The sequence below is a fragment of the Mirounga leonina genome, unplaced genomic scaffold (assembly GCF_011800145.1).
Source record: "Mirounga leonina isolate KUSES-001 unplaced genomic scaffold, KU_Mleo_1.0 Mir_173, whole genome shotgun sequence".
In the NCBI taxonomy this organism is placed as follows: domain Eukaryota; kingdom Metazoa; phylum Chordata; class Mammalia; order Carnivora; family Phocidae; genus Mirounga; species Mirounga leonina.
The window spans coordinates 51,199,343-51,222,727 of record NW_023270447.1 but is presented as its reverse complement, the minus strand read 5'-3'; the positions used below and the strand labels follow the sequence as shown (position 1 = coordinate 51,222,727).

The 23,385-nt window shown below is 53.2% G+C and overlaps 2 protein-coding genes across 7 annotated transcripts in view; one reads left to right on the top strand and one right to left on the bottom strand.

Annotated features, from left to right (window-relative positions):
• Positions 1–2,337: 2,337 nt before the first annotated feature.
• Positions 2,338–21,897, bottom strand: LOC118019379 (NADH-cytochrome b5 reductase-like). 5 transcript variants are annotated; one of them, XM_035018481.1, is made up of 8 exons: positions 21,812–21,896; positions 18,667–18,958; positions 17,653–17,801; positions 14,751–14,838; positions 10,927–11,073; positions 7,279–7,482; positions 3,542–3,688; positions 2,338–3,502 (listed from the first exon to the last, which is right to left on the bottom strand). In XM_035018481.1, exons 2-8 carry the CDS (start codon positions 18,952–18,954, stop codon positions 3,485–3,487), a joined length of 1,041 nt encoding a protein of 346 aa, XP_034874372.1. In that variant the 5' UTR covers positions 18,955–18,958; positions 21,812–21,896; the 3' UTR covers positions 2,338–3,484. The 5 variants fall into 5 exon arrangements, with proteins under 5 accessions (XP_034874372.1, XP_034874371.1, XP_034874373.1 ...); XM_035018480.1 differs by having other exon boundaries at positions 2,338–3,688; XM_035018482.1 differs by having other exon boundaries at positions 2,338–3,688; positions 10,927–11,031; positions 21,812–21,893.
• Positions 21,898–22,000: 103 nt separating this feature from the next.
• MRPL37 (mitochondrial ribosomal protein L37) overlaps positions 22,001–23,385 on the top strand; it is a 14,870-nt gene continuing 13,485 nt past the window's right edge. The window contains exon 1 of one of the 2 annotated variants that reach the window (XM_035018476.1): positions 22,001–22,428. In XM_035018476.1, the coding sequence (XP_034874367.1) occupies positions 22,083–22,428 (346 nt within the window). In that variant the 5' untranslated portion in view covers positions 22,001–22,082. The remainder of the gene's footprint in view (positions 22,429–23,385) is intronic. The other variant, XM_035018475.1, reaches the window with a different exon arrangement.

Sequence of the window (23,385 nt, the reverse complement as noted above, 5' to 3'; positions counted from 1 at the left end):
TAGATCTAGTTGGTTCATTTTAACTGCTATGCGTTATTTTACTGGATGAATATAGAACAATTTACTTCTCTATTCTCTTATTGATGGACATATGGGCAGTTTTTATTTGCTATTTCAAATGGTGCAGCCAAGAACATCTTTATACGCGTCTCCTGGTGCACTAACGTGTCACATATAACCTTTATAACAACTGCAGCATGTTGGAATTTGTGCATCCCAACGTCACCTTGTACAATTGCCTAATGTCTTGGAAGCTTGGTTTTCCTCATCAGTGGATTGGGGTAATAAAATAGCGTGCATCTTGGGGACAATATGGCGCTTCAACATAGAGAAGATGCATTTTGCAACCTCTGAAGTACTCCATGTATATTCCCTGTTTATTATGCGGGTATTCAACATTCAGGATGTGCTGAGCACACTCCCACACTGGGGACACAATGCACAGGCCCCAGGACAGCCCCATGATGTGCTCACCTGCGCATGAGGCAGTCAGAGCCGCCGCCTCAGCAGGATGCACAAGAACCTGCTGGCCGATCTGGCCTGCAGTGGTGGAGGCAGGCGTGGCTTCAGAGGGGAAGGGATAGTGAGCTGAGTAAGTCCTCGGGACGAGGAGCCCAAGGCGAGTGGAAGAGGGGAGGGCGGGAGGGTGGCCCAGACCCAGACCCAGAGGGCAGCAAATGGGAAGGGCCGTACTGACACGTGACCAAGAGCGTTGGGGCAAAACCTGAGAGCTGGACGCAAGGGGCCAAGGATAGAAAGTAGGTCTGGAGAGGCAGGCAGGGTTGTGACGCTGTATCCTAGGGCAACAGGGAGCCACTGAAGGATTTTCAGCAAGGGAGTGACAGGCTCAGATCTGCAGGAGATCTGCTGTTCAACACTGTACCTCCAGTCGACAATAATGTATTGTGCACAAACTCTGTTAGGAGGGTAGCTCTCATGTTAAGTGTTCTTTTTTTTAAGTGTGATGAGGTTTAATTTTTTTCTAGAGAATGGAGAGGGGTTGTGGGAGCCTAGGTGAAATGCTCTTAAACTGTCCTGGAAAAGTCAGGGAAGGCTTCCTGGAGGAAGAGGCATCTAGGCTGGGACTTGAAGGATGAATAGGAGTTGGACCACGCACAGGCTCCAAAGGCCTTCCAGAAAGTGGTCGCTTTTCTGTTCAGAGTTGCTGCTATTCTTTTCTTCGATCTCCTGTTGAGTCCATAGGCGTTCAGAATGGTTTAATCCCTATCTAGCTGAATTCCTGGAACCAGACAAAATTTAGGTCTCCTACTCCTCTGCCATCTTGCTCCTCCTCTCTCTCATGTTAAGTGTTCTTATCAGAGTTGCAAAACCAGGTCTGGTGGCAGTATGGAGGGCGTGAGGGGAGAGGCTGGGAGACCATCGAGGGGAACATAGAAGTGCTGCAGGCAAAACACTGAGGGGGCCAAACTCAGGCAGGCGTCCTTTGCCTGCCATCACCCTGACGGCATGCCCCGCCCCCCATGCCATGCAGTGGGTGTGGCTTCATCAGGAGGGATGGGCAGAACTGGCTAGCCGACAGAGGCTTGCCTCCAATTCAGACAGTCCATCCTCACACACCCCAACTGGTCCCCTTCTAAGGCTAACTTACCATCTTGCAAGGCAGGAGCTTTCCAGTCTCTGGACGATAGGAGCCTTTTGGCATACTGGTATCAAGGGCATGGCTGGGTCTTCACCATTGTCCCATGATAAGGGACCCCACTGTATCCAGACTGTATGGATGCCCTGTGAGGTGAGGGGAAGGGGAGGGTGACACATTCTAGGACAAGAGGGGCTGATGGTTATCACGGAGTGGCTGTGTCTAATGTCTAAACACCCAACATACAAAATGGGACAAAGACACAAAAGAACCGCCCCAGACCCTCATTTCTTACGTGGGGACTCCCTACCACCCCTAAGTCTGAGTGTGAAACCTCTGGCACTGTCCCCCAGATGCCCACTAGGGTTATTTCCTGGACATGGCCCAGCTTGGAGATGTGCCTGCAACTTTTTGGGCCCTGCATGCAGAAAAACCCTCTCACAAATGGAGGTGACTGCAAACCCTGATATATCAATGGGATGAACACAGAACTGCTCTGGTTGCAGGGAGCCTGGAGACCCCGTGTGGCTGTCCCCTCATTGCTTCCTTGCCCAGAACCCTAGTGTCCTACAGAGCCCGGTGTGAAAATCACCGGTTACCCAACTCTCCATACAGGCGCCACCAGGGGACCTGGCTTCTCATACCAGCTCTGCGGCAAACTGTTTGACCTTGGGCACGTCTCTTCGCCTCACGGGGCCTTGCTTTCCCCGTTCGCACAATGAGTCTAATAGACGGGATGCTTTCTGGAGTCCCGAACTTTAATTTCTGGTGTGAGGAGGGCTGTGATTTCACGACCATAAAGTTCTGATTCCATGGTCCTCTGATTCTGAGATTTCATGGCTTAGTATTCCCGCCCGCTGCCAGCCCCAGCTGAGGCAGCACGGTGGAGGCCAGGCGGTGGAAAGCAGGATTCATTACGGAGCGCCGGGTCCAAGGGGAGGGCTTGCCCCACGCAGGATGGAGGGGCGCAGTGGGGAGGGCAGTGGGGGTGGAGTGGAACCAGCAGCGGCTCAGTGGGCAGAGCAGGGAGAGGGACCCAGGTCGCCTGACTCCTGCTCTATCTTTAGATCTCCATAGCAACCGTCACCAGGGCTCCGGAGCTGAAGGCGGGCTGAGCTGGCTGCCTAGAGGAGCGAGGGGCGCTCGTTTCTGTACCTCTTTTGCTCAGGAAAGGACTCTGGGCTGGGCTCTTGAGCCAGGGAAGGGAGACTGAGAGTGAAGCTGTTTGCAGCAGGAAAGGCCTGGACCCAGTACAAAATAAAGGTAGTCCAGGGCCCACCTTGCCCGGAGAATGTGATCAGGTCGCAGAACCCGAGACCGCTGTGTCAGGCTTGAGGCACAGGAGGTACATAAGGCAAGTTCCTCCTCCAAAGAGCTCTGAGCTACCCCTATGGTCATTCCCTAAACACTCCGCAAGCAATGCAGCTGAGCCAGCCCTGAGGCCACAGCAGGGACACGCAGCTTCCAGGGAAAGGTTTTAGAACGGGCATTTCTAGGGCAGGGTGGGATGGGAGTCCCAAAGCCCTCCAATCTGAGGCACCTGGGAAGCTCCTCCTGCACCTCCTCCAGCGGGCTTCTACTCATCCTGGGGCTTGGCATGGACCAGGCTTTCTCCCTGGAGTCCTCCCGGACTCCCACGCCCCCTCCCTGAGGCTCCTGCAGCCCCATCTTCCCTCCACACAGCAAGATGTCTGCCTGAGGGAGGTGGCAACCTCGTGAGGTAGGGGAGAACTGCAGGTGCACAGAGGTAAAGACATTCACCTAAGGTCACCCGGCCAGTGAGCGGTGGGGCCAGGCCTGCACTCCATGTCTTCTGACTCCAGTCTGTGCTTCTTCCAGTGTTCCAGTGGCAGGACCCGGGCCTGGGCTTTGGAAGGGAGGCCAGGGCTAGAAGAGGAAGTAGGAGTCCTTGGCCAGGCCTGCGCATAGCAGGCACCTGGCCATGTCCTTGGTAAACTCGGCTGAGCCACAGACCAATGCAAATGGCCTTCTGCGACAGGAGCCAACCAGCTCTTCAATCAGGCCCTGGGCCAAGCGGCCAAAGCGGGTCTTCTCCCGGTAACTCCAGGGAAGCTTCTCCAGGGAGTTCTCCTGAGACAATGAGAAATCATGTGGGTTACTACTGGGAAGTCTTCAGAGTTCACGCAGATCACTGTCGAATGAGGAAACTGAGGCAGAGGGGTGGGAAGGCAACCTTCAGCTAGCCCTACCACAGGCCAGGGACTTCTTGGCACCGGGGCTCTGATTACCCTCATAACAAGCCCAGGGGCGGGGGGATGTGTATCCTCCCACAACAGGGGAGGCACAGCGAGGAGGGGGTGCATCCTAGGGCGCGCAGGGAGGCAGGCCCCACCAATCCTCGCTGCCTCTCGGGGGCCACTGCCCCTGTCTCTCCAGGGAGATGTTTTCTCCCCAAGACTGGGGGGGTCTCCCAGCACCTTTGTAAGGCTGCCCGCCACCATCACCCTGGGAGCGTAACATGTGTTCATGCCCTTACTGACGGAACAAGTACTGACTGAGGGCCACTCTGTGCCCGGCACGGTGCTAGGCACTGGCATGTGGCAGCTGCTCGAATCAGAAAAGCCTCCTGGTCCCGTTCCGGCTGCGTGTGTCGGGGACCCGAGGCAGCAGTGCCTTAACCGAGGGGGCCGCACTATTTCTCACATAAAAAGGCTGGAGGTAGGATTCCAGGGTTCACGGTGCCCGAGTGACCCAGGCGTCTCTCTTTCTGCTCTTCTAGCCTTCGCTGGTGGCTTTCATCTTCGGGATTACAAAAGAAAAGCTCCACCTCCAGCTTACTTGGCGGAACGTCTCTTTTTTAAGTGAACGTTCCACTGAAGTACAATATGTATAGAAACAGCACACAAATCAGTAAGTATATGTAGTCTGGAGATTTCTAACGGAGACAAGACACCATGCAACCAGCATCTAAACAAACAAAAACAGAACAGGACCATCCCCTCTGCAGACCCTATGAAGGCAAGCTTTTAGCTTCTGGGGCTAAGCAGAGAGATGCGAAGGAGAGAGGGGGCTGGAGTCTAAACTCTGCCACCATGTCCCAGGTGAGTGGCCCTGACTTCTGTGAGCCACTGTGACAGGTGTAGGCCTCCCCTCGGGCACACTCACAGCGCCTCGGAGGCCCGCGCTGCAGAGCTCATCTGACGCCAGGGGCCCTCTAAAGACACCATTACAGTGCTCACAGGGGGTCCGCTCTGATGATCTGGATCTTCCCACGCCTCCTCCATGCTCTGACCCACCCAAAGGGTCCTTGCGGGCCAGCGGCCTCCCCTCCCAGTTCCCACAGGCTAGTTCAGGTTGGCATAGCCCCCCTCCCCCAACTGCACACCCAGAAATGCGGTGGGTCTGGTTGCTGCCCAGGGGGGGTGGGGGACCCCTAATTAGGGATGGCGCCGCAGGGTAGATGCTGTCAAGGAGGAGAGTCCCGGCTATGACAGCAGAAACACCTATGCCAGTCTGGGGGCTCTGGAGAAGTTGCCGGGATAGAGTCCCACCCCAGCAGAGAGATGTGAGGGGTGGGTAGGTGTTCGGTGAGCAAGTGGGGAAAAGTGCTCCTGGAAGGGGGAACAGCCCCAGCACACGCAGGCCTGGCAGCCAGAAGAGCACGGTGCCCTTGTAGCGTGACCAGCAGACCAGAGGTGCTGGGACACGCTGGGAGGGGGGGCCGGGAGACGAGCCCACGTATGTTGGTGCAGCTGTGCGGGCTGGGCCGTCATCCTGAGAGCGGTGCGGAGCCAGGGAAGGGCTGGAAGCAGGGTGGTGGTGGGGGTCAGTGTTGCCCTTTTGGCTGCAAGATGAAGGGCCAACTGGCAGGGAGTGGCTGGAGGGGGAGATCTGTGGGGCCGCTGTGGCTGCAGCCCGGGGAAGGCCAGGGAGCATCCTAGGTCAAGGAGGCACCTCCCAGTCCATGGCCCCTCACCTGCCCCTGCCTTTGACAGCCAGCCCACTCACCTGCCCAGTCCCAGGCCACTGGCATCATCAAAGCCCTGAGCCAGGGCTGAGGGCCCTTTATTGCTGGTCAGCTTTAACTCTGCCCTCAAGCCCAGGCTCAATGCCAGCTCCTCTGTGAAGCCCTCCCTGCTTGCCGCCGGCATCCTCAGCACCCTCCGTGTATCACCTCTCCCTGTGCTGTCTTATACCAACAGGCAGTGAAAGCAGGGCGTCTGGAGCAGGACCACTGGGGTTCACACCTAACTCTCCACCAACTTAGTCAAGGTTCTTAATCTCTCTGTGCCATCTCTATAAAACGGGCATGATGGCAGGACAAGCCACCTAAGACTGTGGTGGGATTAAATGATTTAGCACACAGAGTGCCTAGAACAGTGCCAGGCACGGAGAAAGTGCTCAGTGAAGCCACCCCTGTGGCTGTCTCCCCACAGAAAGGCGAGTGCCTGGAGGGCAGGCGGCAGGTCCTCTTCATTTCCCTATCCCGGGCACCTGGCATGCGGTCGGGGAACAGGAAGGCTGGTCAACGGCTGGGTGATTCTGCCATTCTTCCCACCTTCCTTGAGCTGGCCCTGGAGCGGAGCTGACAGGGCCGCCCCGGGCACACAAGAGTTGGGCTGCACACTAGCCTTTGCCTCGTACCCCGGCCTTCGGCACTTCCTGCTGCTGCAGATGCTCACCTAGCATGGCCCTCCTCATGGTCACGCCACTGAGCCTCCTGTCCCATCAGAGGCCCACAGAACCTGGTCACTGAGGGTCCCAGACCCCTGGTACTGGGGAGGGAAACCCAGTTTCCTGACACCCCCCACCCAGTCATGATGGGGGAGATCACGCCAGTCTTTAGGGACACTCTAAAGCTGCCTCAAGGAGGAAACTGATGAGAAGGGTGCTCAAAGTACTGGGCAGTGAGGCCGACCCTGAGCAACACAGACCGGAGGGGAGGCCCCAGCAGGGAGCCCAGCCCTGGGGGCGCACGGAAGAGAAATAAAGCTGCAGACCAAGGGGAAGGCAGCTCAGGGCCTGGCTTGGCATAAGGAACGAGATGGGCCCTGACTGTGGAAGAGGGGAGGGAGCGGGCAGGGTGGCCGGAGTGCATGCAGGGAGGAGGAGTCCGAGGGGCAGGGTTGCTTCTAGTTCAAGTACCTGCAGCCTGGAGAGTCTGGAAGCAGCTTTCCTTCAGTGCAGGGACAAAGTGCTGGGGGAGGGGCCCGGATAAATGCGGTGACCCCAGATCCGCTTGCTCACCAATCACTGATGGCGTGCGTGTCTACTCCGTGCCTGGCACCCTGCCAAGCACCGAGGAGTGCTTGGTGATCCAGACACATGATCACTGCCCCCAAGGAGCTTATGCCGGCCTTGGGGACATCTGCGGCCTGGCCCACTGACTTCACACGCAGGCCCCCAGCCTGTATACCTGGTGAGGCCAGGGGGGAACTGGCAGGCAGTAAAGCATGGTGGGGAGCTCCAATCCTGGCTTCACCCCAGCCAGCAGCACGGACAGGCCAGCACCTTCACCTCTCGAGCGTCAGTTCCTGCATCCATACACACCAAATGGAACCGGACCTGCCTTCCTTGCGGGCACAGGGTGGCAGTTCCCACTGGCAGCAGGGATTCCTACTGTGGCCCCTGGGGCAGGGAGGCCACAGCAGATCCTCAGGACGGGTGCAAGGGGCCGGCATAGTCTCAACCAGGGAAGGAAGTCAGCACGCTGGGCTCACCTGGCTGAGGACAAAGAAGGTTCGGACATTCCAGAAACGGGCCTGCTCCTGGAGGAAGGTCTTCAGATAGATGCCCTCAAAGGTCTTAAAGCAGCCGACCAGGGTGACAAAGGTCTCGTCCTCTGCATTGTCTGTTATGCTCTGCAGGATGGGCACCATGGGGGCCAGGCCAGTGCCTGAAGCCAGCATGAGGAGCTCACCGTACTGGGGAACAGAACGGGGAGATGGCAGGTCTCAGCCCACCCACAGCACAGCCCTTCCTGGGGGTCCCACCCGTCTGAGGTCCCCTCTCTACGTCCTCTTGTGAAAGTCCACAGCTTGTGAGGTCTGTGTCACAGAAATCACGGAATCTGGAGGCTGAACAGGAACATAAAATGCTGTAGCCCATCCTACAAGTGGCTCAGTTGTTCTCCTGTCCATCGCCACAGGACTTTGCTAACACACTTCTCTTGACAGGGAGCCCACTACCTCCCAAAGCAGTTTGCTCTGTTATAGGCTGACCCCCCTTGCCAGAGAGGTCTTCCACCTCACACTGAAACCTGCTCCCGCCAAAGCCTAGTCCAACACCCCTATCCCAGCTCTGCCCTCTGGGCTGCCTTCTCTGCCTCAGGGCAGCCCTGTAGAGATCTGAGGGCCCTGGCATGGATCCCTGAGCCTGCTCTTCTCCAGACTGAGATACTATACATAAGTGCCCAACACAGTGCTGGCACAGAAGAACCATGCAATGAAAGTGAATTTCTTCCCCAAGAGGCTCCAATTCCATCAACCCATCACTGAATCCACAAAGCCATCTCCTGGCTCTAGGTCTCTTTAAGAGGTGTGATCTTTAAGGTCAGTGCTTTAAAGGGTAGTGCCTGCCCTACGCAGCAAGGTAGTCCACCTCCTTCATTCTAGAGATTAGGCCTCTGAGAATGCAGTCCAGGTTTCCACTAGCTTTATTGACAGCTAATGTGTGTCACACGCCTGCAGGAAATACTTCCTCGAGTAGCAGTCATGCAGACCTGGGTCTAAATCTTCAGCCATATGATCTGCCCAAGTGCTTTTACTTCTCTGAGCCTTGGTTTCCTCATGGGTAAAAAAAATAACAGCCCCTCCCCCAATGTGCCTCAGAATTGTCGTGGGGATTAAACGAGATGCCATCAAGATGCCTGGTGCGAATCCTGGTGCTCCACACAGTTCGACTCCTTCCCTCACTGAGCCCTGCTGCTGGCTGCAACACCCTGTCCTGTGTGCGTGTCCCCAGCCTCCTGGTCCCCAATGTGCGCGCTCCTCCTCTTTCTCCCACCACCACTTGCAGTCTCTTCTGGACAGTCTTCCCCGAGCCAATAGCATGTGAGGGGTCCTTCCTCTGCATCCCCACAGTCCTCTGTGCCCCCTCCTCACGACACCGGTCACACCGTATTGCTACCATTTGTGTGGGCGTCTGTCCCCCATCACACGGTGAGCTTCTGGAGGACAGGGCCTTGTCCGCCCCATGTGTGGCCCCACACGGAGACCTGCGAATGTCTGGAAGGAACGCACAGATGCTCACACGCCAGCCTCACGGCAGCCACAAAATCCATCTACAATGAAGACGCCTGCAGAGCAGCAAAACAGGGCCAGGGAGAGGGCCAGAGCAGCCCTGCGCAGAACCACGCCTCAGCCCGTCCCAGCAGCCAAATGTTTCTGTGTGAGATGCCATCTCTTCTCCCTCACTGCCTGGCCCTACAACCTCCCGGGATGGGAAATGCAGGGGCTCTGCACGGGGGGTTCTGTGGATGCAGGGAGGCCCCACCCAGAAGGGGCAGTCAAGACAATGTGCATCAGGTGTCCCCTCTAGGTCAGGGGGAAACAGGGACAATTCGGTCCCTGCTCTCAAGGGCCTGGGGGACACGGGGACACCCTCAGCTAAAATGCAAGCCTAAGCAAGGTTGACATTAGGAGCACGCTGCTGAAGAGTATTACAACCTACACACCCTACACGTCTGTAAAGCAGGGGCAGCAGACCCAAGAGCTGTGGTGAGGAGAAAATAAAATTTTAGCTTGGCAAGTGTGAACATCAGAGCCTGGCCCAGGTACGCAGCACCACACACGTGTCTCATAGTGTAACAATAGTATGGTGGTGGGTGCGTGCATTGTTACACACATGTCCATGGGTGTGTACACGGGTGTCTCACCTGTGTGTGGAAGGGGAGCTGGAAAGTTCTCTGCCAAGGCAGTGAGACTGGTGTCACCAAAAGGTCCTCACCAGAAAGCTGTGTGTCCTGTGCCCCAGGACTTGACGTACCAGGACATCAGCCCAGTCGGGTAGCACTGGGAGCACTGGGTAGATGGCCTACACGTGTGCTTTCATTTCTTCTTTTGCCTCTCTAAATCTGATTTTTTTTTTTTGGTAATGTAAATGTACCGTATTTGTAATAAGGAAAAAACCAATAAAACTATTTTTATATTAAACAAAAATAATGGGGAGAAAGGAATGATTCATTCGTTTTCATTTGCTTTTCTTTTGCTTTGTTTCCTAATTATAAAAGTAATAGGTGCTCATTGTGGATGACTTGGAAGGTATAATGAAGAAAACAAAAATCACCCATAATTCTACCACCCAGAGCCACTGACATTGCATTGCATTTTCTTTTTTTTTTTTTAAGATTTTATTTATTTGACAGAGAGATAGATAGCGAGAGCAGGAACACAAGCAGGGGGAGTGGGAGAGGGAGAAGGAGACTCCCTACCGGGCAGGGAGCCCAATGTGGGACTCGATCCCAGGACCCTGGGATCATGACCTGAGCCGAAGGCAGACGCTTAACGACTGAGACACCCAGGCGCCCGCATTGCATTTTCTTTTCATATATTTTCTGTGCATTTAAACTTGGTTTCCCAACCTGTTGTATATTCAGTTTTGTTATATGCTTACAGCATAAGCATATAACATCATTTATAAACATAATTTTAAAATCCAGGATAATATTCTATCAAGTACCTGTAACCCAGTGCACTTAACTGTTCCCCTGCGGCTGGATATTCAGTTTCCTCCAATTTCCTGCTATTACAAGTAAAGCCTCCACGAACATGTGCACAAGAGGCAGCATTTGGATGCTTTCCATAAGACAGCCTTCCAGGGGCGGAATTACTGGGTCACAGGATTTGGAGATTCTTAAGACTCTTGGTACACACTGCCAAGCTGCCATCCAGATATGCACCAACTGATGAGAAGTTGCTAATTCTTCCCAGGCACATCAGGGAAGGAGATGAACATGCCAGGAGGATGAGGGGAAGAGCCTTCGGGCTGGGGAGCAGTGGGCTCCCGAGCAGAGAGCTATGGAGTGTATTTAAGAGAGTGGTCTCCATGGTTTTGTAGCTAGAATGTAAAGGTGGAAAGATAAGCAGAGGGTCTGACGGCATAGGTGTCCTGAGTACCAAGTACGTGAGTGTGGATTTTCTAAGCAATGGGCCACCCCGGATAGTTCTAGAGCATATGCAGGCAGTTTTGTTTCTTAGTGCCCATTCCGTCTCCTCCCATGTCCAACCCCAAAGAAGCTCCTGGGATTGGGCTTGGGCTCAGGAGGAATGGCACCAGTGCAATTCTACAGCCTGATGACACATGGAAACCATGGTCCTGGAGGCTCAGGCAGGAGGCGTCTCCCGAGAGCCTAGTGTGCTGGCACTGACCTGGTTTGCTTTATAGAAGAAATCGCCGAAAGGTCCTCGCCAGAAAGCTGTGTGTCCTGTGCCCCAGGACTTGACGTACCGGGACATCAGCCCAGTCGGGTAGCACTGGGAGCAAACACAGGGAGACCTCACTGGAACACGTACACGCTGCCAATACAAACCACGTCAGCCATTGATGTGCAGCCCTGCCGGCAGGCCGAGCACCTGGCAGGTGCTATCTCAGAGCATCGTCCTAGTCACCCCAGAGCTGGGACTGTCATTCGCAATGTTCAGATGAGGCCCAGAAGCTTCTCCAGAAGGGAAATGGTGAGACTGGGATAAGAACCACACACCGACAGCCTTACCTTCAGAGGTCTCAGACCCACACGACTATAGGGGCCCTGCACGTCACATCACACTGAGTAAAAAACTGGGTACGAGATGATTAATGGCAATTGACACTCACTCTCAGTATCAGGGAGACAACAGGGGGTGGTGGGGACTGTGGTAAACTGGTGAGTACATGAATGCTCCTTCTAAAGGAGGAGCCGCTTTGCAGATTCTGGGATGTAGTTTGTGGGGCTGATGATGCCCTATCTTCTGATTCTCTAAGAGGGGCAGGAGATCCAAATTTTCATGTAAAATCTCCCATCTTTGAAATGTCAGAAATTAATTCTAAATTTTAAAACACTGTGTAGGCCCAAACCAAATATATTTCTGTGCTGCAATCAGTTTGCAGGCTACTCATTTGCAACCTCTGCGTTACCTGTCACTGTCCCCTGGCTGGCTGAAAAAAGTAAAGGTTGTGGAGGGGATTCCTTCATGGGGGTGGGCAGTCCACATTTCCTGCAGGCCTGCCCACTCTGGGCCAGGCACCATGCTGGGGCTGCAGCGAAGACAGCTAGACCTTAAGCTCCATGAAGGCAGCCAGTGCCTGCACCTTGGGAAAGACTTATAAATATCTCAATGAATGAATGAATGAATGAATGAATCAATCAATCAATCCAGGTTCAAGACCTCTCCTCAAGGAGCTCACAAACTAGGAACGATCAAAGTCTCATACCTTCAAGGTAGAGACTACCTAATACCCCATGAAAAGGACAGAATGCTGAAAGAACCCTGAGGAGGTACAGTCACTTCCAATGGAGTAGGATCAAGGATGGCTTCCTGGAGGAGGCGGCATTTGAGCTGGATCTTGTAGGTTAGGCAAGATTGGATTCACTAGGGACACCTCAGTGTCTACCTTCGGCTCAGGTCATGATCCCAGGGTCCTGGGATCAAGTCCCTCATCGGGCTCCTTGCTCAGTGGGGAGCCTGCTTCTCCCTCTGCCTCTGCTGCTCCCCCTGCTTGTGTGCTCACTCTGACAGATAAACAAATAAAATCTTAAAAAAAAAAAGAAGATTGCATTCACTAGGGATAGGAGCAGGAAGGCAAAGAGGGTTCTGGGCATCAAGTGTGGTATGGTCAAGGTAGGACAACCCAAGACACAAGAATGTGAGGGGGAGGGGGAAGCTCTGATAAGACTGGAAGGGTGTCTGGAGTGAGAATATAATCAAGTTTGAAGGAGACTGGGCTTTGGTCACCAGACATGCTTTTAAGTACCCACAGCTACCTCTGGTAGCAGCTCTGACTTTGTTGGGTACCATATGCATAAAGCAAGGGAAGTCCTCAGTCCTCCTGCAAGAAGTCTGGGTGGGAGGTTACAGTTCTCCTCCTAACTTGCTGGAGGCTTGTCTCCGAGCACACCTGTTTTCTGGCCCCAGTCTTGGGGGGAGGCCCAGCCCCAGCTGTGGCTTGAGTGGCCCTGTGGCACAGATAGCACTCAAGGAGAAAGGAAGGATTCTTTTGTGTCTCCAGCACGCACATGGAGCCTGCTTAATACACACTTGTTAAACAGAGCTGACACTGAACTTCTGTTCTCCCGCGTGGGATCACTTTACCCAAGGGGCCTTGGGGCAGTGACATCATCACTCTGAGCTTCAGTTTCTTTATCTGTAAAGTGGGATAATATGATCTACTCTGCAGGATGGTTATGAGGTTATGAGGTTGAAACGAGATGATGAATATGAAGAGCTGGAAAGAGTGCGTGGTGCCCAGAAGGTGCCTGAGAAATGGGAGTTCCTCCCTCTCATCCCACATGGGAGGGAAACCTAAAAAACCCGCCTGCCTTCCCAATTTGCAAAGACATTTCCAGCTCTTCCCAGCCAGCGGCTTAGGGATAATTAAGCATCTCTCTAAAGAGAGGCTTTCCGGTAAACGAAGGAGAAAATCAGCCTTGCAGCTGGGAGAGCTCCAGCTGCCCTGAAGAACTGTCTCCAGGCTTATCCTTTCAACAGAAACACACCCAGACAAGCAGCTTGGGGAAGCAGGCCATTTGGAGAGGATTTGTGGGATCTCCCAGACAAACAGTTGCGTGGAGAAGGGACCCCATCCAAGCTTCTGTGTGAGGGAATAAACACTCGGGCTTTGACAGCAGTCAGGGAAGGCAGGAGCCAAGACAGTGCTTGGGGCCTGGAGTCAGGAGGCCAGGCTCACTCACCGGCCACACTTCTTACTCCCTGTGGAGCCTGGGGCCTCCTGGGGTCTCAGTTTGCTTATCAATGCAAGGAGAATAATAATTCCCATCCTACAAGGGTGATAAACGATGGGAAAGCTATTCTTAAATATCAGTGTTCCCTAGAATTCTGTTTGGGAAATGACAATGTCGACTATATATTAGGTTGACCTGTATGAAACCACTGTTTCTGTAAGTCAAACATGTTAGAGTATCAGAAGTTTCATGTACTTCAACCTAATTATTTTTTCCACATAATTGGATCTTCAAGACCTCTTATACATCCAGTGCCGAGTCCTTGGGTCCTGGGGGGGCTGGGGGGGATTTGTACCCAGGCCATTTGTTCATCTCATCTCTGCCAAGGACCCCACCCACCTCGGCTGCCCCCACGAGCACCCCTCCTCCTGCCCGTCAGACTGGGTACAGCTCCCATAGACCCTGTCTTGCCCCTCCTTGCCTTTGGTCATCTGTCCAGGCTGAGGCCTGGAATTCCACTCCCTGCCACTGTCAATTTGTATTCCTTCTTCAAGGCCCAGCTCCAATGCCCCGGCCCTTGTCTACTCCCTGAGAATGGGCTCAGGGTAGTTCCGTTCACAAGGTGCTCCACGCCTCACCTTCTGCCTGCTCACCCCCTTCTATTCCGGGACAAGCAACTAACAGCTCTCCCAGCTGTGCCTCCTTTGCCACTGTGCATGCTATTCCCGCCACAGAGAGCTTTGTCCCCACCCTTCCCTCCTGGTTCTCCACTCCTTCACTTCAACACGCAGCTCAAACTCAGCTTCTGCTAGGAAGGCCTGCTGCCTTCCCTGCACCCCAGCTGCCCTGGACTGGGTTGGGGCCTCCTGTCACGGCATCTATCCCATCGTCCTGCCCTGCCCTGGTCTGGCCCCCTGTTCAAGGGTGGGCACTGTATCTGACTCCTCTCTGGAGCCCAGCAACCAGTGCACAGCAGGGACCAGGCGACCTGGCTGCCCCTTCCCCGGGGCCCGGGGCTCTCTCCCCATGAATAGCTGCGAAAGCGTGAGGGAACAGCATAACCTTTCTGTCTGAGCCTCCTTTTCCTAAAATTGGTGTCTGTTGGGGTCTCAGGTGGCAGCCCCCCCTACTACCCCGGGAAAGAAGGAGATGGGAGAAGGCTTCCTTTACTCTCCCTGCTCTTTCCTCAAGCCAGCCTCCTCCCATGTGAACCCTGGCTTTTCCCATATGGCTGGGCACCACCCCATCCTGACCCAGCTGCCAAATGGAGGCCAGTCCATACCATCTTAAGGGCACCCGCGTGGGTGAGCTCACCTTGATTAAAACTTCAAAGTATCCTTCTGCGTTGGCAGGGCTGATGGGCGTATAGGCTCTCTGAATTTCTAAGCCATCCACCTTCCCTCTGGGAAAGAGAAGTATATGGTCAGGCAGTCAGCCAGGCATTCAACAATATGCCAGGCTGGTGAGAACTGGGGCCTGGTCGTCCCCAGTGGTCCTCTCTGAAGGTGGAGCAGAGGAAAGGGGCGCTGGGCTCCCCCACTGCCACCTGCTGGCTGTGAGACCCAGGCAGGTCACTGATCCCTTAGTTGCCCCTCTGTAAAGTGGGAACAACAATGTGTGTCCCTGTAGTGTGGTTCTACTGGGATCACAGATGGGAAAGTCTTCAAAGAGTCCATTGATGATGTCAGCTGTTTTTAGGACATCACTATGGTGTTTCCTGACCTCTTCTTGACCACAGAATGAGAAAGATAAAGACTGTTAACATGTATTAAAACACTTACTACCATGTACCAGGAGTGTCAGAATTAGAAGGACCCTCAAAGGTGCCCTAGTCCAAAGCCTGACCTCATGCATGAATCCTCTCTACGATGTTATCAACAATAGGGCCAGGATGATAATCACAAGTAATAATAGTAGCAGCCATGTTGTATTAAATGACTACTATGCAGCAAGCATATCGTGCACATTATCTCATTTAACAAATAACAACCCAGGGGCGCCTGGGTGGCTCAGTTGGTTGAGTGTCTGCCTTCCGCTCGGGTTGTGACCCTAGGGTCCTGGGATGGAGTCCCACTCCCTGTTCAGTGGGGATCCCGCTTCTCCCTCTCCCCCTACCCCTCCCCCAGCTTGGGAGCATGCACACTCTCTCTCTCTCTTTCTCAAATAAATAAATAAAATCATAAAAAAAACAAACAAAAACCCCTCAAAAACCCCAATAACCCACATGAGGAAACCAAGGCTTAGGATGTTACTTGCCAGAGGTCATACAGCTAAAATTCATCCTTAGCTCTGACTCCAGAGCCGGGTTCCTCACACAACACCTCAGAGCTTCCCAGGAGCACCCAAGCATTCCTCTTTTGAGTCCTACTGTGTGCAAAACTTTCTTCTTGGACATGTAGAAAGATTAAAAAGGCCCCATCCTGAGGCGCCTGGAAGGCTCAGTTGGTTAAGCGTCCAACTCTTGGTTTTGGCTCAGGTCATGACTGGCTCACTCAGGTCATGAGCGATTTGGACTCTGCTTGAGATTCTCACCCTCTGCCCCTCCCCCCCCCCGTCACGCATGTGCACTCTCTCAAATAAATAAATAAACCTTTAAAAAAATAATAAAAAATAAAAGGTCCCATCCCAATGCATCAAAAGTGGGAAGCTAGACTGAAATAGTCAAGAAGTGCTTAGGGGACAAACAAGGAAATAATAAACACAACCTGTGGCGTGGCATGGATGCAAAGAGCACCGTGACCTCTGCTGTCACAGAGGTAAACACGGACATGCTCCAGACGGAGGGACCACTCTCATCCGGGGAGCTTCAGGAGGCCTCCTGGAGCTTTTGCTACCCTCCTGGGTATGAAAGAGGCAGGCCACCAACAGGTGGAAGTGGGGACAGGACAGGAAGGAATTCCAGGCAGAGGGCACAGCCTGGGCAAAAGCTCAGAGGCAGGAAATGCAGAGCAGGCCAGGAACCGGTGAGTGGGTCACGAGGCTGGGGCAAGGCGCAAATGTGAGGGAGGAGCAAGGAGAACTCGGTGGGAAAGGAAGCTGGAGCCTTGGGAGCCTCCTTGGCTCACCAGAAGGGAACGACGTGGTTAGCTCCATGTGTTAGGAATGTCGCTGGGGCAGCAGAGAGGGTGGAGGAGAGGAGCTAAGGGCAGGGAGTGCTGGGCATCCGACTTATGGATGGAGGGTTGCATGGGGCTGTGACTTGCCCTGGAGCCACCGGATTAGTGAGCTTTCACGACAGCCAGCCAGGCCACAGGCTGGGCACACTGTGCACCAACACCAGCGGTTGGCATGAGGCAAGTGGCTACAGTGTGACCAGCAGCAACACACTCTCCTCGTCCTCTGCCCGCTTTCTGGCTCCTCCCCTTCTTGCCAATACCACAAACGCTGGAGTTGCCAGGGTTCAGTCCTCTGTCCTTCCCTCTTTCCATACCACATATGCCCCCAAATGGCATCCAGGTGCCGGCTGATGACTCCCACACTCACATCTAGAGCTCATCTCTCTCTGCTGAGCCTCACACCCAGAGTCAACCATCTAGCAGATGCCTCCACCTGCAGTTCCCAAAGGGCCTTGTCCCTGAGCAGGTTGCGGGGGGTGGTGCAGGGGGAGGGGATTAAGGTTGGGGGAGAGGGTAGCCGGAGGCTGGGAAGAGGAAGGACCTTCAGAAGAGTGGTAGAGTGTAGCTGGGGAGCCAGGCTGTCTGGGTTTGAAGTCTGGCTGCAGAACTTATTAACTGTGTGATCTTTGGCAAGTCCCTTATTCTTGAGGACAAGTGTCCTTCCTCTCAACTGGCACTAATATTAGATTAATACCACAGACTCTAGAGCCAGATTGCTGGCCTTCAAATCGTGGCTCCGCCATTTCCTAACTGTGTGACCTTGGGTAAGTTACTGAACCTCGCTGACTTCAGTTTCCTCTTGTGAATAATAACGGTACCTACATACAGGGTTTTGTGAGGATTCAGTGAGTTCCTAGGTGTGAGCACGCAGAACTGTGCATTGGAGAGAAAATGCCACGAAAGTGTTTGCTGTTACTGTTGCTGCTGTTGGTTGTTATGAAAACACAATCCCAGAATCCTCTGAGTGAGGTAGCTCTACGTTTATCTTAAAGGTGATAAATGGAGGCTTAGGGGAGGCTAAGCAAGTTGTCCTTGGCCACACAGCAAGCAAATGGCAAAGCGGGGCTGCAAATCTTTGGCCTCCCACTCCCTGAGTGTACCGTAGGATGAGGTGCTGGCCAGGCCGCAGGCTGAACTGGCAGTTCCTGGGTAGTGCAAACCGAACATGGTAAGTGTCCTCGGTGAGTCTGTCCACGGCACTGATGCAGAAGGCCAGGAAGGTCTCTGGGCTCAGCTTGGACGGGCAGCTCTGCAACAGGAAAATACCCAACAGCTAGGACCTGGGGCACGACAGGCACCCAAGCAGCCACAAGCACCTTTCTCGCTCCCCACCCCCGACAGGCTATCTATCTCTGTGGGAAAGTTTTCCCTGTAATAGAGAGCAGTCCCACCTCACCTCCCTTTCATGCTCTGATCTAAGAAGGCCCAAGGTTTTCAGACTCATCTCCCCCTGCTCAAAAGCCTTCCGCAGCTCCTTCAGCCCCAGGATAAAGTGCAGCCTCCTTGACTGGACACTGCAGGGCCCCGTGGACAAACCTCAAGCCTCATTTTCTCTCCCAGGCATCAGATGCCAAACTTTTCTCTGTTCTCCCAAGAATACCCTGCTGCTTCCTATCTGGGAGTCTTTATTTGCTCGAGCTGTGCCCTTTATCCAGAACACTCATCTCCAATGTATGAAATACCTACTCATCCTTCAAACCTGCTAAAAATCCAGATCTGCAGAATTTAGAAATTGATGGGACCTTAAGATGCTCTAATCCAATATCCTTGTTTTCCATGTGGGGAAACTGAGGCCTGAGTGGTAGTGGCTTACTTGTCCAAGGTCACACCCTGAGCAGAAATTCAGATTCACGTCTTCTAAATCTCAGCCCACTGCCTTTAACATTCCACCCACCTGCACCTCCTCCAGGAAGCCTTCTCTGAACGTCATGACTCACAGATCTCTCTCCTGTAAAATGCCCAAACCTCATTCACTCCTAGCATGACCCCACGCCCAGCTCTGGGTCAGGCTTTGAACCTGGACCTCTCTCCCGTGCAGAGTCACTGTGCAGGGCAGGGGCCAGGCTGACACTGCCACCCCGACTCCTCTTGTCTGAGGAGCAGCCCTCCCTCACCTGGGACTCCTCCCCACTGAGCAGGCTCCTGTCCTTGCTGGCTCGGGCTGCCTCCCACCTTGCCAGCTCCCGGTGATAGAGGTCAAACACGCAAGGTGAGCAGCCACTGCCACAGCATTGGGAGGGCAAGGGCTCCACTGGCCGAAGCTGCAGCCAGGCTTCCTCATCGGCATCCTCCTCCCTCTCATCCATCATCAGTGGGGCTTGACCAGCTTGGGAGGGACAACTTGGTGCTCTTCCCAGAACAGGTCTGACTCCGTGAGGCCCTGGGCCCAGGCCCTCCCTCATTGGCCTGAGAGAGGGAAAACATGTGGGTTACACTCTGGTCAACCTCGATTGCTCCCATTCTCCCTGAGGCCTGCAGGTGCCAAACTCCGTGTGAGCACTGGGTCAGGGATGAATCAACCCTGAGACCTGCTGCCTGGCAGGGAGGCAGGCAGACAGGGCACAACGATCAGAGCTGGTGCCTGAAGTTTCCTGACTTCTTCCTGTGCTTCGAGTGCTGGATTAAGCACTTCACATAGAAAAGCTCACTGAATTTAAAAATATTTTAAGCGATAAAATACAACAGTTACGTACAATTTAATAATTATCAAAACTACTCAAAAATAAGTTAAAATGTTAGAAAGGAACACCTTTGTAACTACCACATAGTAAAGTACAAAGAACCTGGCTAGCGACCCAAAAGCCCCATATACGTGTCCCTTCCTAATCACCTCCCATCCCCCACAAAGTAACCATCATCCTGACCTTTGGTATAACCACTCCCTTGCTTTTCCTTAGTTTTGCCACCTTTGCATACAAACTTAACCACTATAGTTCAGCTTTGCCCAGTTTTTACCTTTACGTCAACAGAATCATTTCCTTTTTAAATAGTTTTTTTTTTTTAGATTTTTTATTTATTTTTGTGAGAGAGAGAGAGAGATCAAGCATGAGTGGGGTGAGGGACAGAGGAAGAAGCAGACTCCCTGCTGAGCAGGGAGCCCGATGCGGGACTCGATCCCAGGACCCTGGGATCATGACCTGAGCCCAAAGCAGATGCTTAACCAACTAAGCCACCCGGGCGCCCCTTGTATCTGTTTTCTTTCATTCAGGTAAGTCACCCATCAAATTGCTGCATTTCATTTAATCTTTATAATGAGGCTGGTACTAGAGATGTCATTTTTTAAATGGGAAAACTGGGGTCGGGGTGGGGGGCGTTAATAACTTACCCAAGGTCACCTAACTCCTAAAAGACAGAGAGGTCCCGTTTCTCGGTTACCAATCACTTCCCATGATTCCTAACCTTTAAGACCTTTTCTACTTTTCCTGCTTCCCATGTCCATTTACACTGGAGCTTCCCATGGTCCCAGAGGATGTTTCCAGTCTCTCTCGACACCATCCATCAGCACACCTGCCACCAGCTCTGATCACACCAGTCTCCCGCTTAGCAACCTTTAACAGCTCCTCAGTTGCCTCCTGGCTCGAATCCAGTCTCCTTGCCTGGTGCCCCAGGCTCCTTCTGATCAGAACTTGTCCAAATCCTTTTACCACTTGGTTTTAGAAGGGCAGTCCCTCTGTGTGCAATACATCTTTCTCTTATACAAGAAAGGTTTTGGTTTCAGAAAACTTGGTTCTACTGTTCATGAGCTCTATGACTTCAGGAAGGTTTAGCAGGCTGCAACCCCCTTGAAGGCAAGGATGATGTCTTATTCTTTCTGTATTCTACCACCAAGCACAAGCCTGGCATGTGGAAGGCTCCAGTGAATGGTGAGTGCTCATTCAGTTTATAGATAAGGTCTGAGAGCCAGGCACGGTATTAGGTGCTGGGACACAAGACATAAATAGGACATGGGCTCTCTACCTTTATAGAGCTTGCAGCCTAGCATGGTGTTCTATCAATTCAACCCATTTTTATTTTGTGCTATGGACCAGGTATGTATGGTGAGTGAAGGAAGTCTGGAGCCCTCTTTATGCTTTTTTTACTCCTGAAGTTTTTGCAAGATAAGTGAGAGAAAGGAAAGCTCTGTTAATTGTAAATTGCAAGACAGCATGAGGGTTATTCCTATCAGTATTTGCCTTAAACTTACCTTCTCCGTGTCTTAATTACCCTACTTTCTTTGGTATATTGGAAATTGGCAGGGAAGTTGGCCAAGTCTGTCATGAACTTTAAAGACCTGATTTCTGCCTCCTCCTATCCTCCACCTCTTCAGTCTAAGAAGCACTACCTTTAAGCCAGGTCTTGACACATGCTGTTGTCTCTGGTGGGATGACTCTCCCCACCCTTCAGGCCTTCCTTAAAGGTCACTTCCTCTCAGAGACCCACCCTGAACCTCCCCTTTCTCATTCTCTATCAAGTACTCTATTTATTTCTGTTGTGTATTGATTCATTTAGCATATATTTACTAGTGCTAGGCACTGTTCTAGGTGCAAGGGATAGAGCAGTGAGGAAGCAAAACCCCCTGCACTCATAGAGTTTACATTCTGGTGGAAGAGACAGTCATTAGACAAGATCAAAATGGAAAACGCGACATTTAGTGTTAAGTGCTAAAAAGAAAAACAACTGGGGAAAAGAAATAGGAAATACATGTGCGTATTCCAATTGCTTATTTATTGACTTTACTTGCTTTCTGCCCATACGCTCTACATTCCATAGCTATTTTATTCACCAACGCAAACCCAATGCTCACCACAGCGACTGACACACTGCAAGCGTTTGATAAACTGGTGTTGGCGCAAGGAGCAAAGCACACCTCCATAGCTCAGGCCTTGCTTCTAGGAGGCAGAAAGGGAAACACCGAAGAAAAGGGAGGAAACTAGCTCTCTCTTGATGCTGGGAAAGGAGCGCGCAGTCGATGCAGCGCTGGTGTGGTGGGCAGGGCCACTCTCGGGCTCGGGGAGGGGCAGCGGTCAAGGCTCCGCAGCAGTGAGAAGTGGGACTTGAGGCAAGAAACTTCAGTGCATCCACTACGGGCCGGGCGCTGTGCAGGCACGCTAACTTACGCATTTCTAACCCATTTTTACAGTGAGGGACATTGGGGCTCAGACGGAAGTGCCCTGCCCAAGCTTCAGCTGCTTGTAACTGGTCAAGGTTGCCCTAAATTCAGGTTTGAAGTACTGGTATTCTACCCCTGGTCCTATCCCAGCATCTATCAAGACCACTCACCTACACACCTGCGCCTCCCCTCGAGCGATGTTCCTCCAGGTGCCGCCCCCACCCCGGGAGGCGGGAAGTGCCTAGCGGGGTCTCACCTATGAGAAAATGAAAATAGCCGGCGGGGTGGGGCAAGGCAAATACGTCTTGAATATGATTGGTTGAAGTGACTGCCACTCATAAAACGAGCCTTGGCGCCCAGCCCCTTTCGCTTCCAGCAGGCCTTGCGCGCGGGAACATGGCGGCGTCCTGGTGGAGGTCTTGAGCGGGGAACCAAGTTGGTATGGCGTTGACGTCGGGGCCCGCGAGGCGGGCACTGGTTCGCCCTGGGCGCCTCGGCTTTGGGGACTGCAGGGCTCCGAGACGCGGGGCGTACGAGTGGGGCGTGCGCTCCACGCGGAAGCCCGAGCCTCGTCCCCTGGACAGGGTGTACGAGATCCCTGGACTGGAGCCCATCACGTACGCGGGGAAGATGCACTTCATGCCCGGGCTGGCGCGGCCGGTCTTCCCGCCCTGGGACCCCGGTTGGACGCACCCAAAGTTCCGCCGCCCGACCCCGGTTCACGAGCAGCCGCTGTACAAGGATCAGGCCTGCTACGTCTTCCACCAGCGTTGCCGCCTTCTCGAGGGTGAGGCCCTAGGACGGGCAGGAGGGGACGTCGTTCCTCCGCCCAGCACTGACCCCAACTCTCCGTGGCCTTGAAACTTTGTGGGTCTCGGTTTCTTCGTCTGCGAAATGGGTAGTGATTACGTCTTCTGAGGGTTTCAGGATTTTTTTTTTTTAAGATTTTACTTATTTATTTGACAGAGAGAGACACAGCGAGAGAGGGAACACAAGCAGGGGGAGTGGGAGAGGGAGAAGCAGGCTTCCCCCTGAGCAGGGAGCCGGATGTGGGGCTGGATCCCAGACCATGACCTGAGCCGAAGGCAGACGCTTAACGACTGAGCCACGCAGGCACCCCTGAGGGTTTCAGAATTAAGTGGGATGAGAAGGGCTGTGCTTGTGTGAGGCAGTATTAGGTTGAGTGGCGAAGTGAAAAGACCTGATTTCTGGCCTACCCCTGCCTCCATCTAACTCTGTGATTTGGGGCAATGGCTGAAATTTCCAGAGCCTCCATTTTCTGTGAACTCATTGGTTTTAACTAGATAGTCCACATTGACTCTTCCACCTCTTAATACCCTGGAGATGTAACTGTACATTGAATAATTAGATGGAGGGAGTTTATAGTGGAAAGAGACAGCAGAAAGCATGCTTAATCTCCTGGCCTATGGCCTCATTTCGCAGGATTGGTGAATGTGACAGAGAGGGACGTGATTTGCCCACACGTGCTCTGGGTTAATAGTGAACCCAGGGCTACCTATCTGGTTTCCTAGGTCAATGTCCTCTGTCAGAGGTCAGAGTTGAGATGTTGTCAAGGAAGGGTTTTGGACCTAAAAGCCATCTAGCCTATTTCTGCTCTCCTTTTCACTAAGAACAGATCAAAATGACTGAGCTGAACGAAACCAGTCTGTCTAGAGCAGAACCAGAAATTACTTTCCAGAGTCCATGGGGCGGGGGGGGGGGGGGGGGGGGGGGGGGGGGGGGG